Source organism: Oncorhynchus masou, unplaced genomic scaffold, assembly GCF_036934945.1.
Source record: "Oncorhynchus masou masou isolate Uvic2021 unplaced genomic scaffold, UVic_Omas_1.1 unplaced_scaffold_1377, whole genome shotgun sequence".
In the NCBI taxonomy this organism is placed as follows: Eukaryota; Metazoa; Chordata; class Actinopteri; order Salmoniformes; family Salmonidae; genus Oncorhynchus; species Oncorhynchus masou.
This window is the reverse complement of record NW_027003680.1, coordinates 15,987-28,068: the sequence shown is the minus strand read 5'-3', so window position 1 is coordinate 28,068 and position 12,082 is coordinate 15,987. Positions and strand designations below refer to the sequence as shown.

Sequence of the window (12,082 nt, the reverse complement as noted above, 5' to 3'; positions counted from 1 at the left end):
CATTGACTCTGTACTGTAACACCCTGTATATAGCCTCCACGATGACTCTGTACTGTTACACCCTGTATATAGCCTCCACATTGACTCTGTACTGGTACCCCTGTATATAGCCTCCACATTGACTCTGTACTGGTATCCCCTGTATATAGCCTCCACATTGACTCTGTACTGTAACACCCTGTATATAGCCTCCACATTGACTCTGTACCGGTACCCCCTGTATATAGCCTCCACATTGACTCTGTACTGGTACCCCTGTATATAGCCTCCACATTGACTCTGTACTGGTACCCCCTGTATATAGCCTCCACATTGACTCTGTACCGTAATACCCTGTATATAGCCTCCACATTGACTCTGTACCGGTACCCCTGTATATAGCCTCCACATTGACTCTGTACTGGTACCCCCTGTATATAGCCTCCACATTGACTCTGTACTGGTACCCCTGTATATAGCCTCCACATTGACTCTGTACCGTAATACCCTGTATATAGCCTCCACATTGACTCTGTACCGGTACCCCCTGTATATAGCCTCCACATTGACTCTGTACTGGTACCCCTGTATATAGCCTCCACATAGACTCTGTACTGGTACCCCCTGTATATAGCCTCCACATTGACTCTGTACTGGTACCCCCTGTATATAGCCTCCACATTGACTCTGTACTGGTACCCCCTGTATATAGCCTCCACATTGACTCTGTACCGTAACACCCTGTATATAGCCTCCACATTGACTCTGTACCGTAACACCCTGTATATAGCCTCCGCATTGACTCTGTACCGTAACACCCTGTATATAGCCTCCACATTGACTCTGTACTGGTACACCCTGTATATAGCCTCCACATTGACTCTGTACTGGTACACCCTGTATATATCCTCCACATTGACTCTGTACTGGTACCCCTGTATATAGCCTCCACATTGACTCTGTACTGGTACCCCTGTATATAGCCTCCACATTGACTCTGTACCGTAACACCCTGTATATAGCCTCCACATTGACTCTGTACCGGTACCCCTGTATATAGCCTCCACATTGACTCTGTACTGTAACACCCTGTATATAGCCTCCACATTGACTCTGTACTGGTACCCCTGTATATAGCCTCCACATTGACTCTGTACTGGTACCCCTGTATATAGCCTCCACATTGACTCTGTACTGGTACCCCCTGTATATAGCCTCCACATTGACTCTGTACCGTAACACCCTGTATATAGCCTCCACATTGACTCTGTACCGTAACACCCTGTATATAGCCTCCGCATTGACTCTGTACCGTAACACCCTGTATATAGCCTCCACATTGACTCTGTACTGGTACACCCTGTATATAGCCTCCACATTGACTCTGTACTGGTACACCCTGTATATATCCTCCACATTGACTCTGTACTGGTACCCCTGTATATAGCCTCCACATTGACTCTGTACTGGTACCCCTGTATATAGCCTCCACATTGACTCTGTACCGTAACACCCTGTATATAGCCTCCACATTGACTCTGTACCGGTACCCCCTGTATATAGCCTCCACATTGACTCTGTACTGTAACACCCTGTATATAGCCTCCACATTGACTCTGTACTGGTACCCCCTGTATATAGCCTCCACATTGACTCTGTACTGGTACCCCCTGTAAATAGCCTCCACATTGACTCTGTACTGGTACCCCCTGTATATAGCCTCCACATTGACTCTGTACCGTAATACCCTGTATATAGCCTCCACATTGACTCTGTACCGTAACACCCTTTATATAGCCTCCACATTGACTCTGTACTGGTACCCCCTGTATATAGCCTCCACATTGACTCTGTACTGTAACACCCTGTATATAGCCTCCACGATGACTCTGTACTGTTACACCCTGTATATAGCCTCCACATTGACTCTGTACTGGTACCCCCTGTATATAGCCTCCACATTGACTCTGTACTGGTATCCCCTGTATATAGCCTCCACATTGACTCTGTACTGTAACACCCTGTATATAGCCTCCACATTGACTCTGTACCGGTACCCCTGTATATAGCCTCCACATTGACTCTGTACTGGTACCCCCTGTATATAGCCTCCACATTGACTCTGTACTGGTACCCCTGTATATAGCCTCCACATTGACTCTGTACCGTAATACCCTGTATATAGCCTCCACATTGACTCTGTACCGGTACCCCCTGTATATAGCCTCCACATTGACTCTGTACTGGTACCCCCTGTATATAGCCTCCACATTGACTCTGTACTGGTACCCCCTGTATATAGCCTCCACATTGACTCTGTACCGTAATACCCTGTATATAGCCTCCACATTGACTCTGTACCGGTACCCCCTGTATATAGCCTCCACATTGACTCTGTACTGGTACCCCCTGTATATAGCCTCCACATAGACTCTGTACTGGTACCCCTGTATATAGCCTCCACATTGACTCTGTACTGGTACCCCTGTATATAGCCTCCACATTGACTCTGTACTGGTACCCCTGTATATAGCCTCCACATTGACTCTGTACCGTAACACCCTGTATATAGCCTCCACATTGACTCTGTACCGTAACACCCTGTATATAGCCTCCGCATTGACTCTGTACCGTAACACCCTGTATATAGCCTCCACATTGACTCTGTACTGGTACACCCTGTATATAGCCTCCACATTGACTCTGTACTGGTACACCCTGTATATATCCTCCACATTGACTCTGTACTGGTACCCCTGTATATAGCCTCCACATTGACTCTGTACTGGTACCCCCTGTATATAGCCTCCACATTGACTCTGTACCGTAACACCCTGTATATAGCCTCCACATTGACTCTGTACCGGTACCCCCTGTATATAGCCTCCACATTGACTCTGTACTGTAACACCCTGTATATAGCCTCCACATTGACTCTGTACTGGTACCCCCTGTATATAGCCTCCACATTGACTCTGTACTGGTACCCCCTGTAAATAGCCTCCACATTGACTCTGTACTGGTACCCCCTGTATATAGCCTCCACATTGACTCTGTACCGTAATACCCTGTATATAGCCTCCACATTGACTCTGTACCGTAACACCCTGTATATAGCCTCCACATTGACTCTGTACTGGTACCCCTGTAAATAGCCTCCACATTGACTCTGTACTGGTACCCCTGTATATAGCCTCCACATTGACTCTGTACTGGTACCCCTGTAAATAGCCTCCACATTGACTCTGTACTGGTACCCCCTGTATATAGCCTCCACATTGACTCTGTACTGGTACCCCCTGTATATAGCCTCCACATTGACTCTGTACCGTAACACCCTGTATATAGCCTCCACATTGACTCTGTACTGGTACCCCCTGTAAATAGCCTCCACATTGACTCTGTACTGGTACCCCCTGTATATAGCCTCCACATTGACTCTGTACTGGTACCCCCTGTATATAGCCACCACATTGACTCTGTACTGGTACCCCCTGTATATAGCCACCACATTGACTCTGTACTGGTACCCCCTGTATATAGCCTCCACATTGACTCTGTACTGGTACCCCCTGTATATAGCCTCCACATTGACTCTGTACCGTAACACCCTGTATATAGCCTCCACATTCTTTATTTTACTGTTGCTCTTTTTTTCTTAACTCTTATATATATATATATATATATCATTCTGATCTTTCTTATTTAGATGTGTTTGTGTATTGTTTGGTCAGGTATCAAAACATAAACATTTTGTTGCACTTGCGACAACATCTGCAAAATATACACAACCAATAACAGATTTTATTTGATAAACATGAGTACAGTAGTCTGCTGGGTAGATTAGAGGAGGAACCAACCTTCTTAGTGATGTTAGCATAACCAGTAGAATCCGTTTACTTTAGGGGTGTGAGAGAGAGAGAGAGAGAGAGAGAGAGAGAGAGAGAGAGACAGAGAGAGAGAGAGAGAGAGAGAGAGAGAGAGAGAGAGAGAGAGAGAGAGGGAGAGAGAGAGAGACAGAGAGACAGAGAGACAGGGTAGTTGTGCTCAATGGCGCATGCAGTACAGAAGTGGGTGTGTGCCTAGCACCGGTCACGTGGGCAACTGTCTCGTTCTGGTTCATGCGTCTATAAATTCTCCTTCTTATATGAAGTTGTTCCTTTCCCAAGTAAGACGCCGAGTCCATCAACAGAGTAGCTACGACTTGTAATAGAATCATGGCAGAAGGTACGTTGACATTTTGTAACAATCTTATCAGTGGACGATCTGGTTGAAGTTTCGCACTGTAGCGAAACGGGGGAAACAAAGTAACTATACATGATTGTTCGGACTGTCAGTCAGTGTGTTACTAAGTATCCCAACTACAACAATTGGTATGAATGCCTACATGATTGGGGATGACGGGCACTTTGACAAACCTACAGCTTGGTTTGTTGTATCATATCAAGGAAGTGTAATCGTTGACTCAAGAACAAGAAAGTGGCAATGCTGACATTTTAAAATGGAGTCTCTTTTCCACCTACCATCAGCGCATGTTTTCTAATACAATCTTATCAATTCACGTTTTGCGGGTGTAATTGTGTGGATCACGGAGTAATTGTCGGGTCGTTGCATTTTTGCTGTTGATTACGCCGCGTTCAAAACCACTGGGAACTCGAAAGAAAACAACTATCTGATTTTTGAAAGGTGATCCCACTCTGAAGCCCAAGTCGTGAACTCTGGCCTCTTACTAGTTCCCACTTTCCAACCTGAAGAGCTTAGGTCATGAATATTTATCCGAGTTCCCTGTTGTGTTGACAGCACCATCAGTCTCTTCTTTAGTAGAACCATGTTCGCTCGTAGATCGCACACTGTTCCTAGTGGACACGTCGCTGTAGACTACTGGAAGTGTCATTTTATTAATTGAATTAGTGTTCCATGTTAAACTCAATGTCCTGACTTGGTGACTCTCTGAACTTGAAGTACCTCCAGTGTTTTGTGACATTATATTCCTAAAGGCACAGTGCCTCCCGCCAATGTGACAGTTATAAATGTATCTGGCAAAATGTCAATAGTGAAACCCGATGTCCAGTCTGTCCCCCATGATTTCCGAAAGTTGCAAGTCATCCCTTGGTCATCTGCCTTTCTAAGAGTGGTGGTGATTATTAAATCTTCATTTGTACTGAACACAAAAACGAACGCAACAATGTCAAAGATTTTACTGAGTTTTACAGTTCAAATAAGGAAATCAGTCAATTGAAATTCATTCATTAGGCCCCAATCTATGGATTTCACATAACTGCGAATACAGATAGGCATTGGTCACAAACCTTTTAATAAAAAATGAGTGGGCGTGGATCAGAACCAGTCCGTATGGTGTGACCACCATTTACGTCACACAGTACGACACATCTCCTTCTCATAGAGTTGATCAGGCTGTTGATTGTGGCCTGTAGAATGTTGTCCCACTCCTCTTCAATGGCTGTGTGAAGTTGCTGGATATTGGAACTGGAACACGCTGTTGTACACGTCGATCCAGAGCATCCCCAACCTGCCAATACCATAGTCCCACCTCCACCATGGGCCATCTGCAAACTGCTCGCCCACACTACGCCACACACGTGGTCTGCGATTGAGGCCATTTGGACGTACTAACAAATTCTTTAAAAGGACATTGGGGACATTAGAAATGAAAAATCAATTCTCTGGTGGGCATTCCTGCAGTCAGCATGCCAATTGCACACTCCCTCAACTTGAAAAATCTGCGGCAACTAGATTTTGGGTAACCTTTTATTGTCCCCAGCACAAGGTGCACCTGTGTATTGATCATGCCGTTTAATCAGCATCTTGATATGCCTCACCTGTCAGGTGGATGGATTATGATGATAAATGCTTACTAACAAGAATGTTCACAAATTTGTGCCCAAAAGTTTAGAGAAGCATTTTGTGGTGATTTTATCAATTTCAGCTCATGGAAAATTGGACCAACACCAGGTGTTGCGTCTTCATATTTCTGTTCAGCTTCTGTGGGTTGAGGCCTAAAGGCCAGCAGGATGGCTTTATGTGAAACATTCATAGAAGCTAACTTTAGTGCCTATTGACAATAATATCTTCTGGCCAGTGGCGTTTTAAGTTTCCCCCGATGCTCCTTATGAACATTAAAACGCATCACCTTATGTTTCCAAACCTTACCGACAGTATCTTTTCATATCAGCGAGAAATGGTTTTCTAAAAACAAAAAGTTGAATTACTAGGCACCTCTCCATGTTATATCGCTTGTTAGGACAAACTAACAGAAGACTGAGAGCTGCATGTCCTAACGCCATGTCCTAACGCCATGTCCTAACGCCATGTCCTAACGCCATGTCCTAACGCCATGTCCTAACGCCTACCTGTGTGAATATACAGGACAGATGCCACGTCATTGACAAATACTGTTGGCTGCAACCGTTAAAACTGGTGACAACACGCTATATTTAGTGGAATTATTTTCATGTGATTTGAAAGTAGGGTGCTTTTTTTTCTTTTTAATTTTTTAAAAGAACGATACCGCAATTGAGAATTGATTCATGTTTTAGATGGTGTTTTCTGGCTGCCAGAGCCAATTTCCCTCTAAACAGACGGACCTTGGACTATATAAGGAATAACATTCGGCTCTAGTCCATTACTGAACTAGTCTTTCTATGGCTGACGACTTGTATAGAAGGGGACCATATACAGTGTGTCATGTCGCTTATCAAATGGCATTTTTTCAAGTGTGAATTAAATGTGGCGAATAACAATGACTCGGAGGAACAGGCGTCTCACTACACTTGATGGCCAAGTTTTATTTGCTTATAATTTATCAGATATTTTCTTGGGAGCGAGGTACTACCAACTGGAGTGACTGCTGCACCCAGGGGATTGTTCAGGACCACCTGGAGTGACTGCTGCACCCAGGGGATTGTTCAGGACCACCTGGAGTGACTGCTGCACCCAGGGGATTGTTCAGGACCACCTGGAGTGACTGCTGCACCCAGGGGATTGTTCAGGACCACCTGGAGTGACTGCTGCACCCAGGGGATTGTTCAGGACCACCTGGAGTGACTGCTGCACCCAGGGGATTGTTCAGGACCACCTGGAGTGACTGCTGCACCCAGGGGATTGTTCAGGACCACCTGGAGTGACTGCTGCACCCAGGGATTGTTCAGGACCACCTGGAGTGACTGCTGCACCCAGGGGATTGTTCAGGACCACCTGGAGTGACTGCTGCACCCAGGGGATTGTTCAGGACCACCTGGAGTGACTGCTGCACCCAGGGGATTGTTCAGGACCAACTGGAGTGACTGCTGCACCCAGGGGATTGTTCAGGACCACCTGGAGTGACTGCTGCACCCAGGGGATTGTTCAGGACCAACTGGAGTGACTGCTGCACCCAGGGGATTGTTCAGGACCACCTGGAGTGACTGCTGCACCCAGGGGATTGTTCAGGACCACCTGGAGTGACTGCTGCACCCAGGGGATTGTTCAGGACCACCTGGATTGACTGCTGCACCCAGGGGATTGTTCAGGACCACCTGGAGTGACTGCTGCACCCAGGGGATTGTTCAGGACCACCTGGAGTGACTGCTGCACCCAGGGGATTGTTCAGGACCAACTGGAGTGACTGCTGCACCCAGGGGATTGTTCAGGACCAACTGGAGTGACTGCTGCACCCAGGGATTGTTCAGGACCACCTGGAGTGACTGCTGCACCCAGGGGATTGTTCAGGACCACCTGGAGTGACTGCTGCACCCAGGGGATTGTTCAGGACCACCTGGAGTGACTGCTGCACCCAGGGGATTGTTCAGGACCACCTGGAGTGACTGCTGCACCCAGGGGATTGTTCAGGACCACCTGGATTGACTGCTGCACCCAGGGGATTGTTCAGGACCACCTGGAGTGACTGCTGCACCCAGGGGATTGTTCAGGACCACCTGGATTGACTGCTGCACCCAGGGGATTGTTCAGGACCACCTGGAGTGACTGCTGCACCCAGGGGATTGTTCAGGACCACCTGGAGTGACTGCTGCACCCAGGGGATTGTTCAGGACCAACTGGAGTGACTGCTGCACCCAGGGGATTGTTCAGGACCAACTGGAGTGACTGCTGCACCCAGGGGATTGTTCAGGACCAACTGGAGTGACTGCTGCACCCAGGGGATTGTTCAGGACCACCTGGATTGACTGCTGCACCCAGGGGATTGTTCAGGACCACCTGGAGTGACTGCTGCTGATTCACTGGCTTGTCAAGGCTGCTGATATTAACTTCCAGGGTTTAGATTTTGTCATTATAATAACAGGATTCTATTGTGTCCTTTGCCATCTTACAATCAGTCCATTGTTGATACTTGAGTTTATGGGTCATTTATAGACTTTCCTATTTGGCACAGTTGACGTGGAACCCTTGGCCATTCTGTGTGACATGCTGACATTGGTAAAACAACCACAGACCGTCCCTCACTGAAGTAATATGTTACGGTCTTCATACATAAAAAACACTAAGGCCTTTGTTTTGACACCCCAGTTATGAGATGGACCATTGAGTCAGGCTTTACAAAGTTGTTTTTTTGGGGGGGGGAGGGGTGTTTGAGTAGGGCGGGTTTAGACGACGCTGGTCCTGGAGTGCCTCAGGCACCTAATGGTTTTGATTTAATCAACCTGGAGGACCAGGTGTGTTGACTTTAGTCAGTCACTGAACTCATAAATTAGCTCAGTTGGTCAAGTGTGGTACCTAGTTGGAACTAGGCACCACACCTATACCCACAGCACTCCAGGAACATGGTTGCCTTCCCATGGAGTTGGTTATAGCAATGAAGTCATTTAACTCTGATGTATTCACATTGTTTTTAACCAAACAAAATGTTATTTCCAGGTTTTTATTAATAAGTTATGTCCCCACTCAGACCAGGCTTTTGTGACTTTGGCGACCAATGACAACTATGCCAGAGGAGCCATGGTCCTGGGCAAGTCCCTGCGGAACCACAAGACAACCAGGAAGCTGGTGGTGATGATCGGACCCCATGTCTCTGACCCCTGCAAGTAAGAACCCCTTTCCACTTCCCAGGGACGACTGTTTTATTATGTCCTAGAGTGACGCTGGAGCATCAACTGGTTAGTGTAACCTATGACCTTTCTAACGTTGGGAGTCAAAGATCTGATCCTAGACCTTGTTGGTGATGATCTGGGGCTTGATCAAACATGATCTTCATCTCCCACATGTAGGATTGTTGGCATGATCTCTCGAAGCCCTCTCGCCAACATCTTCTAATCCAGGGGTTTCCCCCAACCTGTCCTATGCTGCCTTCTCTCGCTCCTTCCTGCCCTCCTCCTCCTCTCACTCCTCGCTCCTTCTCTCTCCTTCCCGCCCTCCTCCTCTCGCTCCTTCTCTCTCCTTCCTGCCCTCCTCCTGCTCCTTCTCTCTCTCCTTCCCGCCCTCCTCCTCCTCTCACTCCTCGCTCCTTCTCTCTCCTTCCCGCCCCTCCTCCTCCTCTCACTCCTCGCTCCTTCTCTCTCCTTCCCGCCCTCCTCCTCTCGCTCCTTCTCTCTCCTTCCTGCCCTCCTCCTGCTCCTTCTCTCTCTCCTTCCCGCCCTCCTCCTCCTCTCACTCCTCCCTCCTTCTCTCTCCTTCCTGCCCTCCTCCTGCTCCTTCTCTCTCTCCTTCCCGCCCTCCTCTCACTCCTCGCTCCTTCTCTTACCACCAGAGGAGTGCTTCTGAAGATCTTTGACGAGGTACTGTTGGTGGATGTGTTGGACAGCGGAGACGCAGCTCACCTGGCCCTGATGAAGAGACCTGACCTGGGAGTTACCTTCACCAAGCTACACTGCTGGACCCTTACACACTACTCCAAATGTGTCTTCATGGATGCAGACACACTGGTGAGATAACACACGATACTCTGACCTTCAAGGACCCACACACTGGTATGAGGAGGGGGGGGTTCACCTGTATGTCCTCCAGGTAGCTACAGTAGAGTTCACCTGTATGTGTTTGTTGCAGGTGGTACAGAACATAGATGAGTTGTTTGACAGAGAGGAGCTCTCTGCGGCCCCGGATCCCGGCTGGCCAGACTGTTTCAACTCCGGCGTGTTCGTGTTCCGACCCTCCAACGAGACGTACAGCAAACTGCTCCAGTACTGCGCAGAACACGGCAGCTTCGATGGTACGTGTCAGATTTGAGTGATTTCCTTTCATTTGAGAATTATGTCTGTGATCAAAGGGGATTTTCTTCACCCTCATACTGGAAACAAAATGGATGTCAGGGGTAGAATTTCCTGGAAAACCAAATTGGTGGTCTATTTACTGAAGTGGCCAGGTGGCACGTGTCCTCTGGCCAACCGCTGGTACATGGTTTCCTTTTATTGGTCAAACGGCAGCCAACCATTGATCACCATGTCACCAAAATAAGACCCTTGATATTTATTGGAAAGGAGCATCAAGCTCATCGTGACCTTTCACCCTGTGAAGTTCATCGGAACTTATTTGTTTCCATGGTCTGCTGGTAGGTCATGCATCATATTGAAGCAGTGTTTCCATGGTCTGCTGGTAGGTCATGCAGCATATTGTAGTGTTTCCATGGTCTGCTGGTAGGTCATGCAGCATATTGTAGTGTTTCCATGGTCTGCTGGTAGGTCATGCAGCATATTGTAGTGTTTCCATGGTCTGCTGGTAGGTCATGCAGCATATTGTAGTGTTTCCATGGTCTGCTGGTAGGTCATGCAGCATATTGAAGCAGTGTTTCCATGGTCTGCTGGTAGGTCATGCAGCATATTGAAGCAGTGTTTCCATGGTCTGCTGGTAGGTCATGCAGCATATTGAAGCAGTGTTTCCATGGTCTGCTGGTAGGTCATGCAGCATATTGTAGTGTTTCCATGGTCTGCTGGTAGGTCATGCAGCATATTGAAGCAGTGTTTCCATGGTCTGCTGGTAGGTCATGCAGCATATTGAAGCAGTGTTTCCATGGTCTTCTGGTAGGTCATGCAGCATATTGGACTAGTGTTTCCATGGTCTGCTGGTAGGTCATGCAGCATATTGAAGCAGTGTTTCCATGGTCTGCTGGTAGGTCATGCAGCATATTGAAGCAGTGTTTCCATGGTCTGCTGGTAGGTCATGCAGCATATTGTAGTGTTTCCATGGTCTGCTGGTAGGTCATGCAGCATATTGAAGCAGTGTTTCCATGGTCTGCTGGTAGGTCATGCAGCATATTGAAGCAGTGTTTCCATGGTCTGCTGGTAGGTCATGCAGCATATTGAAGCAGTGTTTCCATGGTCTGCTGGTAGGTCATACAGCATATTGAAGCAGTGTTTCCATGGTCTGCTGGTAGGTCATGCAGCATATTGAAGCAGTGTTTCCATGGTCTGCTGGTAGGTCATGCAGCATATTGAAGCAGTGTTTCCATGGTCTGCTGGTATTAAATGTGCTGCTTTTCCAACTATGTAGAGGCAATATGTGCAGCATTCCAAATATCTGTGGTATTTCCTATTGGGTCGTGGCTGGCCTCTAGCAGTCTGCTGTTCTGTAGGTTGGATGCTAGCAGTCTGCTGTCCATTTGTAGTGTTTGTGGTTTAACCATTTTTAAATAGCTCAATCCACATATGTCAAACGGGTCTTTGTCAACACAGGGTCCTGTCCCTATTCCGCCTCTCTTACCGTGTGAGTTATTCTGAGGTGTTTTACGGGGTACAGGAGGGGGGGGGGGGGGGTGTGACTTTTCCTCTAAGTAAGGTCTTTATCAAGCTTAAAGTCTGAACACAGGGCCCTGTCATGACACTGCCTCTAACTCTGGGAGTTATTCTGAGGGGCTCTACAGGGTGGGGTTGAATTTGAGATGGGCACTGGCTGACATTAACCCTGCACATCCCGTGAGACCCCTGGTGAATGGTGACCTCTGTCTTGGCTACAGCCCCAGGCTGAAATGCTACCCTGTTCTTTACAGGCCACTACTTATGTCCAGGCCCATTTTAAGACTCGGCCTTACTACTACTGGAAATGGCTGCTATGCACGTACGTCAGTAGTCTGCTCACTGTCCGTCGGCTTGCCTAAACATCACTGTTACATGAAGATCAGTCTGAAAGAAGTTGCTGTGAACAGTCTCTACAGGGCAGA

At 47.5% G+C, this 12,082-nt stretch overlaps 1 protein-coding gene across 1 annotated transcript; it reads left to right on the top strand.

Annotated features, from left to right (window-relative positions):
• Positions 1 to 4,021: 4,021 nt before the first annotated feature.
• Positions 4,022 to 10,138, top strand: LOC135530546 (glycogenin-1-like; the record flags this gene model as incomplete). The annotated part of the gene is made up of 4 exons (XM_064958847.1): positions 4,022 to 4,206; positions 8,882 to 9,017; positions 9,680 to 9,854; positions 9,976 to 10,138. Coding segments are annotated over exons 1-4 (484 nt in total), but the record flags the coding sequence as incomplete, so codon positions are not given.
• Positions 10,139 to 12,082: the final 1,944 nt, after the last annotated feature.